The following is a 19,283-nucleotide window of genomic DNA, read 5'->3' as shown; positions in this document are numbered from 1 at the left end:
CAAAGGGGCATGATGTCAGCAACTTACTCTCTAATAAGCCAAAAATACATATATATATATGTATATGTGTGTGTAAATATATATACACACACATACATATGTTATAGTTTATATATGTATATAAAAGAGTGTGTGTATCTATAATCGAGAGAGAGAATGAATGATAAAACCAATGTGACAAAATGTTAACACCTGGTGAATCCAGGTGAGGAATTTTGTGTACTATCCTTGCAACTTTTCTGGACATTTGAAAGTATTCCAAGGAAGTTTACTTATTGAGGAAAAAAGATGAAGACCCCGAGGTTCAGGTGGGGTTTTGTTTGTTTGTTTTTGAGAGAACGAGCAGCAGGTAGGGGTGGAGGGAGAGGGAGAGAAAGAATCCCAAGCAGAGCTGAGATTGGAGCTGAGCATGAAGCCCCAGGCCAGACTCGATCTTAGGACCCTGAGAGAGTGAACTGAGCCAAAATCAAGAGTCAGATGCTTAACCGACTGAGCCACCCAGGCTCCCCAAGGACCCTGAGGTTCTAAACTCCCATATGAGAGCAAGGTTTGTGAGATTTTAGGGACCCCACCCTACTCAGAACCATCCAGAAGTTTCTAGGTTTCTAGGCTCTGGGGGAATCCTGAAAGGGGGACTGGATGCCATTCTCTGACCAAACAGAACAAGGAATGCTTAGTGAGGGCTTCCTCTTCCCGGGCCCCATTCTGAGCCTCTTACATATGTTAAGCTAATTTAATCCTGACCACATCCCCTGGAGCTGATGCTGTTATTACTTATCAATTTGTCCTATGGGGAAATAAAGCTTAGAGGGTTGACGTGCACTCATGTGGTAAGTCGTGGATCCTGGACTTGATGCAATCTCTTTCAGAGTTCATTGCTTTAACCCGTCTACACCACCTGGAAGTGCCTTGGTCCTGCCGAACCAGGTTGAACCAGGTCGTGGAGCCAGAGTCAGGCTCCATATTGGCCAAGCTGTCCTCACAGCCTGAACTCTCCAGAATCCAGATGGCTGCCTGGTCTGGTCACCGGTCTTCAGTCACTGGATCTGGGCAAATAGAAACTGGACGATGCCTAAGAAAGAGGTTGCTCTTTCTACACCCTTCCCTGCCCCAGGCCCGGGGTCTCCAGACAGCAGCTTGCTATAGAACTTGAGCGTGCTTGAAGGTGAAGGGGAGCAATATATGTCACCCCAAAATATGCCACTTCGGCATATTGATTATTTTGAATTAAAGTTACTTAAGAAACAGCCAGTGCCAAGAACACTCTGAATTTCCTTTGTCCCTCTGAAAGCAGGAAATAGATCTCCCGTGTGAAAGGTGCCCTCCCTGTACCGGGAGGGTGGAAGGCATCCTTATCGCCAGAGATAGGGCATTCGAGGCGGAGAAGACTGTTAAACAAAGCTTGTTACTTCCCCCAAGTAACTAGTCCAAACCCGGACTTCCTTGGCTTGTCAATTGTTCACAAATTTATTGTTTCTTTGTCTGAAAGGTATAAAAGCTGCCTGATTTAGTCATTTCTTTCTTGTTTGTCTTAAAGATTATTTATTTTAGAGAGAAAGAGAGGGAGAGAACGTGAGCATGAGAGTGTGTGTGTTGGGGGAAGAGAGGTAGAGGGAGAGAGAGTCCAAGCAGACCCCACGCTCAGCACAGAGCCCAACATGGGGCTCAAACCCATGACCCTGAGACCACGACCTGAGCCCAAACCAAGAGTCAGACGCTCAACTGACTGTGCCCCCAGTTGCCCCTGACTTGGTCATTTCTTGGAGTCCCGTATTTTTATAGGCTCTCGTGTGTATAAAATTAAGTTTGTTTTTCTCCAGCTGATCTGTTTCATGTCCCATTTAGTTATGAAACCAGCCTAAAAACCTAGAAGGAAATGTTTTTCTCCCCTACAAGACATGGTTACACCTGGCTTCAAGTCCCAGGTGAGCTGTGTGACTGCAGGTGGGGAGTTCAACCCTGCTAAGCCTGGTTCGTTAAATCCGCAGCATCTGCCTGCCGAATGCTGGGCCCTGGGCCAGTCCTTGTCGCCTTCGTGGGGCTCACAGTTGGAGTGGGGGGCAGCTGGGACACAGGAAGCTCCGGGAGGGGCCTAATAAGGTGAGGGGGAAAACTTCCGGGAAGCCTGGGCTCAGTCTGTTTGGTTTACAACTTTATTATTTTTTTGAATTATTGACATGTAATTGACACAAACCCTACATATGTAAAGTATATAATTTCATGAGTTTTGACGTAAGTATACCCGCCAAGCCATCTCCACCCCCAAGATAATGATTATATTCACTACTCCCAGAAGTTTCCTCGTGGTCCTTTGTTTTTTGTTTTGTTTTGTTTTTAAAGATTTTATTTATTGAGAGAGAGAGAGTGAGAGAGAGAGAGAGAGAGAGAGAGTGTGTGTGTGTGTGTGTGTGTGTGTGTGTGTGTGCAGGAGCAGGGGGAGGGGCAGAGGGAGACAGAACTCAAGCGGACTCCAGGCTGAGCACTGAGCCCGACTTCATGGTCCTTTGTAATCCCCCCTCCAACTAGGTAACCACCGATCTGATTAGATGAGCTTGCATTTTCCAAAATTTTGTAAAATCCTGTGTTCATTTTATATATAATTTTACATAAATGTAATTAGACAGAATTATTTTCTTTTAATCTAGCTTCTGTTACTCAACATTACGATTTTGAGATGCATTTGTCTTGTTGCACGGAACAATGGTTCTTCCTCTTCATTGCTGGGAATCCAGCGTATGTTTATACCACAGTTGTTTCTCCGTTACCTGTTGATGGACATACGGGTTGTTTCCAGTTTGGGACTATTAGCAGTAAAGCCACCGTAAACACGGGTATACAAATCTTTGTGCGGAAACACGCTTTTATTTCTCAAGAGGAAATATCTAGGGGTGGAATGGCTGGGTTGTATGGCAAGTGTTTGGTCTCTTAAGAAATTGCCAACTCTTTTCAAAGTCTGTCGGAGAGGTAGTTTCCTCTACCCTCCTAGGTTTTGGAGCCTGGGTCTTAGAAATTAAAATGACAAAGACAAATTAACAAGCCACAGTTTATTAATGCACGCAGCACACATGCGCAGGGGAGAAACCGTGATGAGTAACTGAAAGGAGCCCAGGAACCGGGTTTATAATAACAACAGCTCAACAAAGAACAATGCAGCTGGGGCACGGGGACACCCACACAGCTGAAAATCCGTGATAACTTTTGACTCCCCCAAAACTTAACTACTCCTAGCCTCCTGTGGACCAGAAGCCTTGCCGGTAACACAAACCATCGACGAACACACATCTTGTATATATTTTCTATACTGTATTCTTACAATAAAGTAAGCTAGAGAAAAGAAAATGTTATTAAGATAATCATAAGGAAGGGGCACCTGGCTGGCTTAGTGGGTAGAGTGTGCCACGCTTGATTTCAGGGTTGTAAGTTCGAGCCCCACATCGGGAGTAGCGATTACTTAAAAATAAAAAAAATAATAAAAAAATAAAGAAAACCTTATGGAAGAGAAAATACATTTACAGTACTGTACCGTATTTTTCAGGAAAAAAAATCCCCGTATGGGGGGGCCTATCTGCACAGTTCCAACCGTATGGTTCAAGGGTCAACCTTCCAGTACATTTGCAGAGAAGTGAGCAGGCGAAGGAAAAGGGGTTGAGGTTTTTAGGGGCAGCAAGCAGCAGGTGTGGGTGAATACTTGGGGGAATTTTAGGGAAGATAAGGGTCAATACACTAAGCCTTATTGTTTTGATTCCTCTGGGTGCCATCTCTGAGCTGTTAAGAGTCTGGCTTCATCTCAGGTGATGATGAGTCTAAGCCTGCTTTTAGGCAAATAAAGGCTCAGGGCAGATTACTTTTTTTTTTTTTTTTTTGGCATTTGCTGTTTCTCAATTGTCTTTAGCTCAAAATAACCCTCATGCAAAGTGGCATGTTTCCAGGTGGCATATTCTGACCCCTACAGGTATCATTTTAAGATCCCCTCCTCACCCCCGCAGAAAGGGAAGGTCCTGGTTGCTTTACACTCAAAACAGCGGGGGTGGGGGGGTAGTCCGTCTTTTTATTTTTAGCCATTCAAATAGGTGTGTAGTGCTATCTCACTGTAATTTAAATTTCCCCTATGACTCGAACATGAACTTGAACATCTTGCCGCACACTTAGCTGGCATCCATATATCTCCTTTGATGAATTGTTCAGACTTTTTACCCATTTAAAAAAATTGGCCTGTTTGCCTTCTTAATATTGAACCGTAGAAGTTCTTCACGTATTCTTGAGACGTGGCCCTTGTCAGATATGTGTTTGCAAATAGTTTCTCCTAGTCTCTAGCTCGCCTCTTATATTTTATAACAGTGTCATTTAAAGAGCAAAAGTCCATTTTGATAAGGTCCCGCTGATTAATACTTTTTCTTTTACATTTTGTGCTTTTTGTGTCGTATTTGAGAAATCTGTCAAATCTAAGTCCCCTGAGGTTTTCCTTTGTAATACATTCTATGTTTTTATAGGCTTCACTCTTTCGTTGAGGTCTGTAATCTGTTTCTGGGCTGGGTCTTGAGAAATGAATAACTTGGCAAAGGAGTGCAAGAGGGGGGTGTGTATTCTAGGTGGGAGGGACCACCCTGAGCAAAGGGCCAGAGGGATGTGTTCCTGGATAGTTGCGAGGGGGTATTTCTGAGAGTGGCATGCAAGGTGTGACGGAGCAGGTGGGGTGAGGCCCTCCTTGGGGACAGGCGGCCAGGGCCGAGGGCGGAGGGCCAGGTGTGCCAGGCGAAGGAGCTTGCATGTTACCCCAAGGGCAATGGGAGCTACTGAAGGGTGCTGACCACAGGGGGTGATGTGGTCACAGTCGCCTTATCTGCAAAATCCGGAGCCAGAGGACTGAAGGAGATAAGGAGCAGAAAAGTGTTCCAGGGGCAGGTTGGAACCTGCCGTTGGCTCCCCAGCCCTCTCAGGAGGCTGTGATAAGCACCCTGAATTAAATGTTAACAGTTCCTGGTGACTATGTGTCCTACTGCTTTGGGGAGCTCTTTTATGACTGTTAAAAAACAAAATTCAACTGAGTACCTTTCAAGATCAGATTGGCTTTATTCAGTAATTTGGGAATCAGGCAGCATCCCATCCAGCAAACAGGAAGGAGCTCTGAAGGGTTTTTATAGGCAGAACAGGGGAGGGGCAGTGAAACAAGGCATGGATTGTTTCAGGCGAGGTCGCCTTCCTTTAGCAGAAGGCGTGGTGAGGGGGATCTACCAGGCTGATCACCTCACCGGTCCGACCAGAGGACTCCAGACCGACGGGGTAAAGGTAACATTCCTGGAAGAGGCAGAAACTGAAATGAGGTCAGACGTTAGCCTTGGTTTGCTGACTCGGGGCTTAGCGCAAGTGACTCCGTTTGCGGCCTGTCTTTCTTCTTTAATATTAGGAACGTTCAATCTCTTGTCTGTGACACGTGTGGCATTTTCTCCCAGTGTGTCGTGGGGTTTCAGCCTTGTATATTGGGGCACTCGTAACCCAGAAAGCGTCTGTGTTTTGCAGTCCTGTCTGAGGATGTTTTTATGGTTGGGGCTTGTCTGCCTTGCTGAGAAAGGCCACCCCTCCCCACTGGGCTCCCTCTCCCGGCCGATCCCGCCGCTGGGTCAAGGGCATGTCCTCTTGGGTCTTTGTGGATTAGGGGGCGGTCAGGACACCCTGTGTCACCTTGTTAACTTGGGATGCCTCCTGCCTGAGGACATCCAGGCGGGTCTCCTGCCTCTCCCTGAACACCATCCAGCCCAGGCCAGAAACCCCGTGTCCCCCAACCTCAGCTGGGGCCTCACCTCTGTTTTTCACCGTTAGAGCCTTGGGAGACGGCCGGCCCGCCCTCCGTCCAAAACCACTTCTGTTTTCCAGGCTAGCGGCGGCGGGCGGTGCCCGCGGAGTGCTGAGTCGAGATTTCCACATTGCCCTCGAGCAGCTGCGTTTCTGCTGAGTCACTGTTGGGAGGGGGGCCCTCAGAGCAGAGGGAAGGCAGATTTTGCTGAGTCACCGGCTACTTCCTCGGCCTCCCTGGGAGCCGTCTCGGTGAAAGGGCAGCTGTCACAGCAGTCCGGAAGAAGTGAAGCTTCCAGAAAAGAGCAGAAGCCTCCAATTTCTCTCTAGTCTTTGCACGTTGTTTGCAAAGCCCTGTCCCAGGCATCTCAAAGGTGGTTTGTCCCAGACTCAGCTGCCGATTGGCCCTCGTGGCAGTAAGAGGGCAAGTCCAAGTCCTCCGGGACTCCTCTCCATCCCCACATCCCACTTCCTATTCTTCTGACATTCTGGATGGCTCTGCCTTTAGAATGCGGACGTCCTCGGCTGCTTCTCAGCCTGCCCTGTGCCAGCCCTGGATTACGGTGCTGGGCAGCCTTCTGCCCTCAGCATCCACAGAGATCCATCCCAGGGGAGACCTGTCACTCCCCCTGCAAACCCTGCAGCCTCTCCTACCTACAGAAGGTCCTTGCAACAGCCCGCAGACCCCGGGGGGCTCTGTCCCCGGCTCCCCCAGCTCTGCTCTCCTGCCTGCCCCTCCCTCTCTCTGCTGCCCAGTTTGTCCCCCCAGCGGGCCTCGGTCCTGCCTCCCCCCTGCTGCCCTAAACAACTTTCTTCCCGCACCTCCCAGCCTGTGAGTCGGCCCTGACCTGACCCTGATTGAACACTGCGATCCCCGAGTCCTTCTGACCCTTCATCAGACCTCCTGCCCTGTCTCTTCTGCCTCCAGGCAGGGAAAGCTCTCAACCTTCAGGACCCCAGAGAATCCAGCAGGTTTGCCCCGACCGTGAAGTCTGTAACCTTGAAGACAAGCGCAGAGGGCAACGAGCCTATTCCACCAGTCACATAACATAGTCCCAGGTTCCAGGTAGGATTGCACAGGCATCTCTGGGGGGCTGTGATTCTGCCCACCGCAGAGGAACGCCCACCTCCTGGGTTTGGTGAGGCTGATATGAGACCATGCTTGGAAGAATGCTTGGCTGACGGGCAGACCTCTGGATTTCTTTCCAGTTGCTACCCATGTTGGTCTCCCAGGCCCCCGGCCCCCATTCCGGATCATTTTCCCTTGGTCCCAGGCTTCTTCCATTAGCACCCTGAGCTCACAGGCTCTGTCAAGGTGGGCTTCCAGCCTCTTCAGCCCTGTATCTCTAGCGCTCCTGCAAAACCCGCCCATTTCAGCCGCTCAAGCATTTGACCCCGAGGGGAAGGCGTGGACAAGAGAGGATGGGTTCTCCGAGGAAATCAAACTCTGATGGTGAAATGCCCGCGTCCTGCTGGGAGATGACAGAAAGGAGCCGTTGAAGGGGACCCCCCAGGGTCGCTCTGTCCATCTGTGTCCGGCTTCCCGAAGCTGAGCCTCTGTTGCCCAGATGAGGAAGACAGGCCTTGAGGGCGGCCATCCTCCTTTCCTGTTGCTGTTGTAAAAATTCTTGCAAATGTAGTGGCATAAAGCGACACGTGTTTATTGTCTAGAGAACTGGAGGCCAGAAGTCCTGAAATGGGTCAACAGGGCTGTGTTTCTTCTGGAGTTCTAGGGGGAAGACTTCCTCACCTTCTCCAGCTTCTAGAGGCCTCCTGCCCTCCCTGGCTCATGGGCCCTGACTCCATGTTCGACACCAGCATCTTCCAGGCTTGGTGTCCTGTTTCTCTTTTCATGTCCCGTTCTGTACTGTGACCCTTCAGCCTCCCCCTCAGAAGGATTTCTGTGATTACATTAGGCCCGTGGGGATAATCCCGGATAATCTCCCCATCTCAAGACCCTTAAATTAACTGCATCTGCAGAATCCTTGTTGCCATGTAAGGTAACATAGTCAAAGGTTCTGGGGATTCGGATGCAGACGTCCTTGGGGTGGGGGGCAGGCGGTGCATTATTCAGCTTACCACAGGAGGAGAGAGAATACTATTTGGAACATTCCGGTTGCTTGAGGACAGGGAAGGGGAAGTCGGGAAGCTGAATCAGCACACAGAAGGACCACAAACTCAACACTGGGACAGAGGAAAGAGCCAGATCAGCTCTGCCCCGGCCTCCTCTGCCCTGGGGTTGTCGGTGTGGGGGGTCTGTTCAGGCCAAGTCCAGGACTCTTAGGGCAGCAGTTAGAATGAGAAGCAAACCTGGACTGGGAGCCAGGAACCTGTGGTCACTGAGAGCTCTGTGTTGTCACAGCCTGGGCAAATGGTCCCCACTTGGGGCCTCTGCTCCCCCATGTTAAATAAGAAGGAATCAGATCACACAAGCGTTACTTTCTGGGGTTCCTGAATTGACAAGCTCTGGATGTGCTGAAGGGAAGTTCTCAGACCTTAACACTCTTATCCCCCAAATTCCGGGGGCACGGATGGGCCCCTCTGTGACAGGGCATGTGACGAGGGGGTCAGGAGCAGGGGCTCTGGCTTCAAAGCACTGTGGGTGGAATCCCAGCTCTGCTGTCACTAGCTGTGTGACTTGGGAAAGCTACTAACCTCTCTGTGCCTTCGTGTCTACGTGGACGAAATGGAGATGAAACCGACAATAACCGGGAAGGCCGATGCCAGGATTAAATGAAATCCTGCACGTAAAGCCTCTGCCCATGGAAAGTGCTCCCTAAAATTGGCTGAGATTGCAGTTTGTAACTTGATTCCTGCCCTTTCGGGGCAGCCTAGTAATATTATCATGTTTACCAGAAAGACCTTGTGGTTTATCTATTCATTCTTTCCAATCAGTCAGTGCTGACCGCTGCTACCTGCCAGGCATTATTCCAGACTCCCGGATTTACAGAACAAAGCAAAGTCCCTGCCCTCCAGGAAACTTGCATTCTAATGAGGCCGTTGGTTTCTAAGAGCCCCCATTTCTAGACAATTCTTGGCAACAATTTCTACAATTTCTTTTTTTTTAAGATTTTATTTATTTATTTGAAAGAGAGAGAGAGCTCGAGCACACACAAGTAGGGGGGAGGGGCAAAGAGAGAGAGGGAGAAGCAGACTTGGGGCTGGATCCCAGGACTCTGGGATCATGACCTGAGCTGAAGGCAGATGCTTAACCAAGTGAGTCACCCAGGTGCCCGTTGACAACTTTTTTTTTTTTTTTTAATCTTCTAGTAGCTACGGCTCTACTTCTGACCTCTGTGAATCTTGTCCTCTCTGGGAGAGGACACCTCACCTTCAAGTTTTGAAATCTTTGTCACAGACTGCCTGGGTTCAAAACCTTAACTTCTGTGCCTTGGTTTTCTCATTTGTAAAATGGGAATAATACTACCAACCTTATGGGGTAACTGTGAGGACTGAATGAGCTGATGCGTGTGTTTAGAGCGTAGCTGTGCAGTCTGTGCTCGGTGAATATTAGCTATTAGTGTGGTGACTACTGTTCACAGAAGCAGAGGTGGTTCTATAGTTTATAGACTAAACTCCTTGACATAGCCCCTGTTTCTGGAAGCTCAGCAACCTCCCGATCGCCGGATTGATTTGGTGACTGACACTCAGGTAACTGACCCTGGAAGAGGGTGGCTCGTGGGCCAGAACTCTGACCTTGGATTAGATAGACCTCTCGAGGACTGTCTCCAAGCATCAGGGCCTCCTCGACATGCGCGGATGGAAGGAACGGCAGGACTCAGCCACCGCAGTCCCAGTCCCCCGGGGGGGGAGGGGGGGGACTCCATGCTTGACAGACCATGCTCAAGCCTGACTTGCATTTTTTCAGATGTGGGGCGCTTGCTACCTCCATTTCCAAACAGCATCCCTGTCCTGAGCCAAAGTCACCTTTTTATCATTGGTTTTCTGTTTGTGTTTTTGTTTTTTCATTTGGAACCCAGAATGGTGGCACTGGGACAGGACTTCTGGAATCATCCCATTTTTCTCACCGGGGCTCACCACGTGACTGCTCTCCCCCAGTCTGCAGTGATCCATCTCCTGCAGACCTAGTTCCACAGTAGCTCTGATAGGGCTGGCCCTGCGAAGAGAGGAGTCGGCTGTGCCAAGTTCTGGAAGCGCGCCCTAGGCATGCAAGCAGGGAAGTAGTTTGTGTGATGGGCATGGCTCTCAGGTTGCGTGTGTACCAAGTGCTAAGACAGCTTGGAGGAGGAGGGCAGACTTCGACACACTCCCAGGTTTGGGTCCCAGTTTCCAGCTTTATGTGTGACCCTGGGAACGCCACTTCATCACCCCCTGCCTCAGTTTCCCCATCCGTAGAGGGGCGGTGATCTACCCCACAGAATAGTTGTAGGGATGAACCATAAACACAGTACAGTCTCTAACACTTAGTAGGGCTCAAAAAAAAAAAAAGGCCCTAAATAAAGTGAGAATGAGGAGGCAGGCTGTCAGCAGAGGGTCCCCTGGGGAGAGGTGACATCTAGGGAGAGCAGGCTCCCAGCACCGGGCAGGAGGAGACAGCAGGCAGGGTCTGGGGCTGTTAAGTCCGGGCCATTGCCCTCTAGCCTCCTGCTCTGAGACGCACGCCTCCTAGCTTTCTGGACCTTTCAGAATCCTAGGGTGCGCAAGTCCCATCCTGGCATGGGGGCCTCTGGAAGGACGCAATCACAGGGCTGCTCAGATTTCCAGAAGAGTGTTTTGTGTGTGTGTGTGTGTGTGTGTGTGTGTGTGTGTGTGTGTGTGTGTGTTTTAAGCGTCCTGTTTTAAATTGCTTTGTTTTCCTTGGGTCATATGACCGCTCCCCCTCCACCCCCGCTGGCCTAGGGCGGGCGCGGCGCGGGTGTTGCAACGTCGGGCCGAATGTGGGGATCAGCTGCTGGCCGCCGCCACGTGATCCGCTCCTGGGATAAATGGACGGCGCGGCCGCGCTCGGCACCGTCACTCTCGTACGTCCTCCTGCGCGTCCGGAGACGTCGGAGCCAGCACCGGAGCCAGCACCGAGCGCCGCAGCATGGAGCGCCCGCAGCCCGCCAGGCAAGCGCGGGGCGCGGGGCGCGGGGCGCGGGGGCCAGCCTCTCCCGGGCGGGCAGCCGCTGCCGTGCCGCCTGGCTCTCGTCTCCAGTCCCTCCCTGAGACAGAGCGGGGAAACCTCTTCGCTGAGTCCCTTGGGCTTTGGACTGAGGGAGGAGCCGGGTTTCGGTCTCGTCCGGTGGGGTCGTTGGAGGGATGAAAGGTGATTTACACGTCCGGCTCCCTGGCACCGGGTGGGTGACCAGATGGAAGTGTCTCTATGGTATACATGTTTTTATTATTATTATTATTATTATTATTATTATTATTATTATTATTATTTTATTTTGGACTTTTTAATATCCTTGGAGGTGCTCTCTGCTTAATCTAGAATCCCCCGGGCTGCTCAGGAGCCTGGGTGACAGTGGCTGGCTCTCTTACCAGAGCCCCCTGGTGGCCACGTCTTCCTCCTACTAGCGGTCCAGTACCTGAACAAGACACCACCGTGGCTGTCCTATCCCCATTTACAGATGAGGCCTGCACAGTGCAGGGAGGGAAGAAGCCCAAGGGCCCCCAGCTAGCAGGTGTCCTTCCCTTCTCCCAAGAGTTTGATGAGCCCGTGCAGAGCAGGGGTGATGTTTCTGGAAAGGGTGCAGGAGAGAAAGGAGAAATGACAATTCCGTGGGAGGTGGAGACGGACATAGGGCAGAAACACTCCCACAAAGGGACTTTTTCTTTGAGTAAAACAGAGTTTTGCAGAGTTTTTTTTTTAACCCAAGCGCTTTTATGATGAGCATAAAATTATAACGGATTTATATCTGAAAGCTCAACAGAGTTAATGAATTAAATCTTGGGTCTAAAGTCAATCAGAGCAATTATGGTGTAAAATATGAATGTTCATACTGCCGGGGCTACTTCTCCCTCGGCGTTGCAAGCCCTCCTTCCCCCCCCCAACAATAACTGGTACCAGGATTTCGCAGTTGGTCGAATGACTTGGAGCGGGTTGATGGGGCTGCGTCCTGAGGCAGTTGGGAATGTAGCCTGTGTATTAGATGGCGGGCTGGACTGATTTCTGCAGAGAAGCCTGATACCGCTGGAAGGCCTGCTGATAGGGCAGGCGGCACCCTCAGGAGCTCAGCGTTGGGAGGACCCCTGCTCAGAGCCACGCTTGTTCACCCTCCCTCCCTCCCCTCTGCAGCATGCCCGAGGATTTGTCAGAGGCCCTGAAGGAGGCCACCAAGGAGGTGCACGTCCAGGCGGAGAATGCCGAGTTCATGAAGAACTTCCAGAAGGGCCAGGTGACCCGAAAAGGCTTTAAGGTACGTGGCCCGGTGGGACCAGCCCTGCTGGAGGGTGTGACGGGTGTGAGTGTGTCCGAGGCGCTCAGGCCAGTGGTTTAAGTGGGGATTCGGACCAGGGATGCTGAGGGACCAGACAGGCATGTCCAAGGGAATCGTTTTGCAGAGGACATTGAGGCTTCAAGAGGGCGGGTGACCTACTCAAGGTCACACAGCGAATTCACAGGCTGCTAGGTAGGGCCGTGGAGGGGCTGGGGCCCTAGAGCCGTCAACTGAGCACCTGTTCTGGGCTGGGCATTTTAGGCACTTCATGTCTAATCTGTGCTTCAGCTCTGGGTAAGGAAGAGGAGGAAGGGCAGGCCCAGAGAGGTGAAGTCGCTGGCGGGAGTCTATGGGAAAGGCTGACATCCAGCTGACGCTGCTCTCCCTTCAGATCTGGGGCTCCTGACCCAATTCTGATGTGCCTCTGAAGGCACGGGGTGGCATGGGTTGAGCCCGAGCACAACCTCTTCCTCGCAGTAAGATTGCGGGCATCTCCTCCGTGAAGTGGGATCGTGACCGTGGGCTCTTGTTAAGCACCCGCTCCCTGCTAGGCACGGATTTTGCTGTTTCCCAGCACGGCTGAGGAATTCGTGCAAATAGAAGGCAGGCACTCGAACAATCGGGCAGGTGTCGCGCATTCAGACATCATGTGAGGAGAGGTGTGTTCAGGTGGACCAGAGGGTGCTGGGGTGGGGAGCTCGATCCCCCGACTCCTCACACCTCTCCCTTTTGCAATCTGCACCCTCCCCCTGCTTCTGACCGGAGACCTGCTTCCGTGACACGTGTCATGCCGTTCTAGGGGGTCGGGCCCTCGGCTACCTCCTGTGACTTCTGCGTCTAGTCTCGGCTCCCTCTCCCCGTCCTCCTCCTCCCTCTCTCACAGAGATGGCATACACCCAGTTGTTGGGCTGTGGCTGGGGGCAGCCAGGGAGGTGGCTGCCGGGGTATCCCATCCCCAGCCACTGGGACTTTGGATCTTGCCTCTAAGCCACTGAGTTCAAAGTAGGCACGGAGATCCGGGCGAGAACCCAGCGCTCACATAGGTGCCGCTGATGGAGGGGGCATTTATCACCACAGCCTCGGAACTGAGGGCCAAGGGCCAGCCCGTGTCTAGTACTTGGCCTTGGGTGTCACATCAGCCCCCTTGAGGACATCATTGTCCCCTTTGGCAGGGGAGGGGACCAAGGCTTGACTTGACACTCAGCCCTTCAATCACCCGGAGAGGGTGAGCGGCTTACCCAAGTCACATAGCCCACGATTGGCTGAGGCGAGGTTAGAGCCAGGTGGGCACACTGTATAACCCAGGCTGTCTTGGGTCAGGCTGCCTGGCTTTCTGTCCCATTGAGAAGGTTGATGGCTAGAAATAACTTGGAAACCTCAACCAGAACATCTAAACTTTGTCCTCCTTCAAACTCAGACTAGAGGATTAATGTGTAACGGGAGATCCCCAAGCCAAGGTATGCTGGGCCGGTCCCCCCCAGCCCAGCCTCTGGGGATGGTGGAGTTCAGAGTGGGTCTCTGGGAAGGAAAATCGGCCCCACAGATAGTTACCCAGAGGTCAAAGTCCAGAGGCGCCGGGAGGCTCCCGTGAATGCTTTCTTTCAGATCTTCCCTTGCTCCAGAGCTCTGCTGGCTCCTAGCAACGCCTGGGCCTGACTCCAGTTTCATTTCTTGCTAGCTGTGAGGTCTCACCATCTCCTATCCTCTCCAAACTTTAGTTTCCTTTTCTGTAAAGCGGGGATAGCAGCTCCTCTGTTGGGTTTTTATAAGGAGTAAGTTAGGCTGCATGCTCGTCCAGTGGAATAAAAGGCTTTTAGGTTCAGCAAGCGCATGGTTGAATGTTCCCCTGACCCGCCCTCTGTCTGCAGTGCACAGAGGGTACAGGGGGCCAGCAGGAGGTGGGAGCCCCGCCTGGGGAGGTCCCGAGGGTCTGGCCAAGGCAGCAGCGAAGGGGCTGGATGGGGTTCTCACACGCGGCCAGCAGCTTGACCTGCCCGTCTGACCGTTCCAGCTGGTGATGGCCTCTCTGTACCACGTCTACGTGGCCCTGGAGGAGGAGATCGAGCGCAACAAGGACAACCCGGTCTACGCCCCCCTTTACTTCCCGGAGGAGCTGCACCGCAAGGCCGCCCTGGAGCGGGACATGGCCTTCTGGTACGGCCCCCGCTGGCAGGAGGCCATCCCCTACACGCAGGCCACGCGGCGCTACGTGCAGCGACTCCAGGAGGTGGGGCGCGAGGAGCCAGAGCTGCTGGTGGCCCACGCCTACACCCGCTACCTCGGCGACCTGTCGGGGGGCCAGGTCCTCAAGAAGATCGCGCAGAAGGCCCTGGACCTGCCCGCCTCCGGGGAGGGCGTGGACTTCTTCTCCTTCCCCAGCATCGCCAGCGCCACCAAGTTCAAGCAGCTCTACCGCTCCCGCATGAACACTCTGGAGATGACCCCCGAGGTCAGGCAGAGGGTCCTTGAAGAGGCTAAGACTGCATTTCTGCTCAACATTCAGGTGAGGGGCTGGTGGCCTGCGGTGGTCGCTGTCTGCCCCCCCACCCCCACCCCGCGGCTCGTGCTCCTCCACGGCGGGGGTGCTTCGGGCTGTGGGTAAGCGCGTGGCCTCCAGTCCTGCCACCGACTAGCGGGGGGAGCTTACCTCAACGGCCCCACCTGTAAAACTAAGGATCTCTTAGGACCCGCCTCTTCGAGTTGTTGGGAGGGTCCAGTGAGTTTCCGCCGATCCAGTCCTGATGGCAGGAGCCGGCACAGCGCCGGCCCGGTCATGTCCATCGTGTTCTCTGGGGATGTGACGGGCACAGTTGTACGACACTCACGTTGTGTGTGCACGGGTGTGTGGCCTGGTGGGCACCGTGGGGGTCCCAGGTGGCGCAGGTGTGGCCAGGACACGGGAGAAGGGCATGATGCATAGGGTGTCCTCACGGCAGGATGCTGACTACCTGCCAGCACGTGGGGGGAGCCGCCAGGTGACACAGATGCACCTGTCGCAGTTTCTCTTCAAAGCTGGGTGACAGGAACAGGACGGCTCAAGATTTTTCTTAACGATTTCGTGAAGTCCTCAACCCTAACACAACTTAAAATAGCACCTTCGGCCGGGGCCCGGCGCCCTCTCTCACCGGGGCGGGCTTGTGTGTGTTTTCTCAGCTGTTCGAGGAGCTGCAGGAGCTGCTGGGCCGGGACGCTGAGGACCGGAGCCCCTCGCAGGCCCCGGGGCTGCGCCGGCGGGTCGGCAGCGGGGCGCAAGGTGAGCCCCCCCCCACCCCGGGGATGGGCTCTGCGGGAGGGGAGCCCAGGGCCCAGCTGTCTGTGCCAGTACCTCTTGGCTGTCCCGTCTTCTGAGTGTTCTAAATGAGAAGGAAGGCGCAGGGGCCCGGGGCCATCCTTCAGAGTGTGGCTCAGGCCCAGCTGTGCGGCCTCTCCACACCTCAGTCCTTCCCCATCTCTAAAATCAAGGGGGTCGCCAAGTTCTAGTTCACTGGCTAGAAGTACAGACGTGCACACAAAGGACCCGCAGAGGTCATGGGCAGAGCCTCTCTTTGTGTGTGTGGAGCCCGACGTGGGGCTTGAACTCGTGACCTGAGGTTGTGGCCCGGGCTGAGATCAAGAGTCAGACGCTCAACCGACTGAGCCACCCAGGCGCCCCATGGGCAAAGCCTCTTAATTTAGGTTCTTTTCTTGGCCCTTTCCTCGTTCCTGAGCAGAGACCCCCTGATGTGGGGTGGGGTGTCTGGGACCAGTTCTAGCTATTACCGTGGCATGGGACACTGGGAAGACAAGGAAAGCCCGGATCTTACTACGTGTCAGTCCCTCCCTCGTGTGCCTCAGAGAGGGACATGTGCTAAGAAAACATCTGGAAAACTTCCAGAAAGACCAAAGTGCTTCAGGAAATGTACTCTAGCCGAATCTGACACACGTGTGGGTGGGATGGGGGCTTTGGGGGTGGCTGAACAGAGAGGGGAAGCCTAGCCGCCTGCTTGGCAGGTTACTGAGGACTTTGCTCCTGGAGCCACCCTCTCCCACCTGCCCTGTGGCTTCCCCACCTGAGTCGGGACCACGTGGAACCCTCTGTTGGTGGTGGAATTGTGCCTGGGAACGTGGGCATGAGGCCGGTCGTGACGGGATGGGCTACTTGGTAGGGAGAGGGGTCTTTACCCTCCTGCAGCAGTTCTCAGAGCGGGCTCCCCTCGTGCCCCTGGAGGGGGTGTTCTCACAATGTGGGCTGGGTGAAAATGGAAAAGTGGACAGCTTGGAGAAGTAGTGAGCTCCCTGTCTTTGAAGGTATCCAAGCAGTGGCCAGAGGGCTCCTTGAGGTCCTTTTGCTGTATGTTTCTGTGACCTCCCACACCCCCCATCCGTCCCCCTGTTGGTGACATTGCCCCCCCCTTTCTTTCAGACTCAGCTCCCACGGAGACTCCCAGAGGGAAGCCCCAGCCCAGCCTTCTGTCCCAGGCACCGCTCCTCCGATGGGTCCTTACGCTCAGCTTTCTGGTGGCAACGGTTGCTGTGGGGCTTTATGTCATGTGAACGCAAGGGCTCTGGCTCTTTACGCTGTGAACTCTGTCCAACTGAGGGCCCTCTTTCTGGAGAGGGAATGTCTTTCGGCTGGCTCCCTTACCTTAGGCATGGGGGGCTGTGTGTGCCCCCCGCCCTGTCCCTGCATCCCTCTCTTTGGAAGGGGAGTCTGTGGCCTCCTCCCCAACCAAAAGCACATCCAGCTCATGGACGTGAACTTGCAGAGTGGGGTCAGGCGTCCTGCCTGGCCCCTGAGCACTCCCAGTTCCTGCAGCAGAGCCCAGAAGGCATGGCCAGAAGTGGCAGCTGTCTTGAACCTCCCAGTGCCCTGGGTTCACGGTCTCTGTGACATGTCATGACCGCTTTCTCTGTGGGCCGTGGCGAGTTTTATATAAACGTGCAAAGATGTTGCGTCTTGTGTCTGTCTTGTTTTTGTTGGAGCCACTTTTTGTTCCTGGCTCCACCTGAACTGTGGTATGTTGTTATGTCCTGTTTTTATAGCAGAGTTGGGGTGAGTTTTCGGGGGGTGGGTGGGGAGGGGGAGGTGTTTAACAACACTGTGGCCTTGGCCTCTAACTTTCGTGTGAAATAATAAACTCCAGTGCCTCATAGTAACTTGAAGTGTTTTTCTTGGGCTCGGTTACCCTTGGGGAGCTGAACTTGTCCCCGCTTGTGTCTTGAGTCCCTGGTGGGGAGAAGGGGTGAAGGTGGGGGGGGGTGGAAGGGACCAGTCTCCGGTGTTGGTCTCTGTTCTGAGAATGTGGGGGCTGAGCTTTAGGCGGGTGGTGTGTGAATCTTTGTGTCGAACCTTGTGTGATGCAAGACTCAGTCTTAGGGAGGACGGCGTTGCCCTGGTAGGCTGAAATGAGCCAATTATGGGATAAAATTGACCTAGTCGGTACAGTGCATCTTTGGGACTCCATTGAGATCCCTGGGTTCCAATCCCTGGAGCCACTCTGCTTTGTAGCTTTGCCTTTGAAGTTAGTTAACCTCTCTGGGGCTCAGTTCTGTCACCTGCAACATGAATACAGGGAGACCCCCCTCACCTGCCTGTCTCGAGAAGCAAATGAGATGCGGGTAAAATGCCACCTCTTACCACATTAGCTCCTATTATGACATGAGGGCGATCGGGGCTTTGTGATATCTGCTAAATGTTTTTGTGTTGTGAGTCACTTCCCCCGTGTCCCCCCTCATTTAATCCTGGCAGCAAATCTGTGAGGGGTGTTACCAGTCCGGGGGGCAGGAAGGATTTAAACCAGGTCTGTGCAGCTCTAAAATCCACATTTCCCCTCCCCACCCCTCACAGGCCTAAGTTGTGAGAGCCACTGAAATATTAAGAGTGCGGCTTCCCAATTTGGGAAAACGAAAACCCCTCCCCGAAGGTGTAGTTGGGGAAGCAGAAGACAAAGCGTCTGTCTCCTTAACACCACGAGTACCTGAGGACAGGGAGTCAGGAGAGCTTTGTGCCCAGGCCTGGCTTCGTCACCAAGCCTGGAACCTTGGACGAGTCCCTCGTCTCCTTTTGTTCACCTAATACACCTACGTCCCGCAGCTGGTGGAGGGCCCAGGGGTGTCTGAATGCCAGTGTGTGGACGGTGGCGTCAGAATCACCAGGGGACCTTGGGCCCCACCCGAGAGTTTCTGAGTCTGCAGACCTGGGGCAGGACTCTGGAATCGTGTTTGTGAAAAGTTCCCGGAGAGATTCCGAAGTGCAACCAGGCCCAGGAGCCACAGTTGATGAGATTATGTTTGCCAAGAGCAGGCTTCAAACAGCCGCTGTAGCTCTTCCCACCCTAGGCCTACTTCCCAGCTTTCTGTGAAAGGGACATCGATGTTCATTATTTGTGGTGATAAAGGGAAAGGAGGGAGGGGAGAGACAGAAGCAAAGCACTCTGATTCTACTCGTAGGAAAATGCCAAATAGTCTGTATTCTATTCATACTATGGAGACTCAGTAGCTGTTAAAAGAGGATGAGTTGGGCGCCTGGCTGGCTCTGTCCCCAAAGCATGCAACTCTAAATGTCGGGATCCTGAGTTCGAGTCCCACATTGGGTATAGAGATTACTAAGAAAAAAAGAATTGAAAGAGTTAAATCTGTTCTGTCTTCAGAGGAACCTCCCGAAGTATTAATGAGAAAAGCAAGTGTTAGATTCATTTGTTGATTTTTTTAATACACTGTAAACGTGCACGTATTTTACACACTGCGCGTGCACGATTCCGTGACTGTGGCAAAAGGAATACATTATTTCCAGTTGTTCATCTGGAGGGTGGGGCTGGAAAAGAAGGGAAGAGAGAGAACGCCGCCCTCCTTGCTGCTGGAGAGCGCCGAGTTTTGCCACATCTTGCCGTTTTTCAAGCTAGCTTGGGTATCTGATCGGGAATTTTCGCGAATTTTAAGCATTGCCAAGTAATGAGAAGTCTTCTACAACGAAAAAAGGTATCACCCTTTGGGTCTAAGAAAACATCCTTGAGTCCCAAGGTTGGGACGATTTCGGGCCCAGAGGTGACTTATTTCTGAGTCCTCTCCGACATTCTGCGCGCCTGTGACAGGGAGGGCTCGGCGCAGGGGGCAGCAACGGCTTCTGAA

The 19,283-nt window shown here is 53.0% G+C and overlaps 1 protein-coding gene across 1 annotated transcript; it reads left to right on the top strand.

Moving 5' to 3' along the window:
- The first annotated feature begins 5,209 nt into the window (after positions 1-5,209).
- Positions 5,210-17,308, top strand: HMOX1 (heme oxygenase 1). Its single transcript, XM_048218108.2, has 7 exons — positions 5,210-5,286; positions 6,719-6,856; positions 9,771-10,860; positions 12,035-12,155; positions 14,188-14,679; positions 15,330-15,429; positions 16,579-17,308. The coding sequence occupies exons 3-7, from the start codon at positions 10,838-10,840 to the stop codon at positions 16,707-16,709; spliced, it is 867 nt and encodes a 288-aa protein (XP_048074065.1). The 5' UTR covers positions 5,210-5,286; positions 6,719-6,856; positions 9,771-10,837; the 3' UTR covers positions 16,710-17,308.
- The last annotated feature ends 1,975 nt before the right edge of the window (positions 17,309-19,283 follow it).

The sequence above is a fragment of the Ursus arctos genome, unplaced genomic scaffold (genome assembly GCF_023065955.2).
Source record: "Ursus arctos isolate Adak ecotype North America unplaced genomic scaffold, UrsArc2.0 scaffold_21, whole genome shotgun sequence".
NCBI classification, from domain to species: domain Eukaryota; kingdom Metazoa; phylum Chordata; class Mammalia; order Carnivora; family Ursidae; genus Ursus; species Ursus arctos.
This window is presented reverse-complemented; position numbering and strand designations above follow the sequence as displayed.

Excerpts from the sequence above, each read along its gene's own strand:
- HMOX1 (XM_048218108.2), top strand. The coding sequence starts at position 10,838 with ATGGAGCGCCCGCAGCCCGCCAG. Across the intron at positions 14,680-15,329 it reads CATTTCTGCTCAACATTCAG|CTGTTCGAGGAGCTGCAGGA; the intron begins GTGAGGGGCTGG and ends GTGTTTTCTCAG. Across the intron at positions 15,430-16,578 it reads GGTCGGCAGCGGGGCGCAAG|ACTCAGCTCCCACGGAGACT; the intron begins GTGAGCCCCCCC and ends CCTTTCTTTCAG.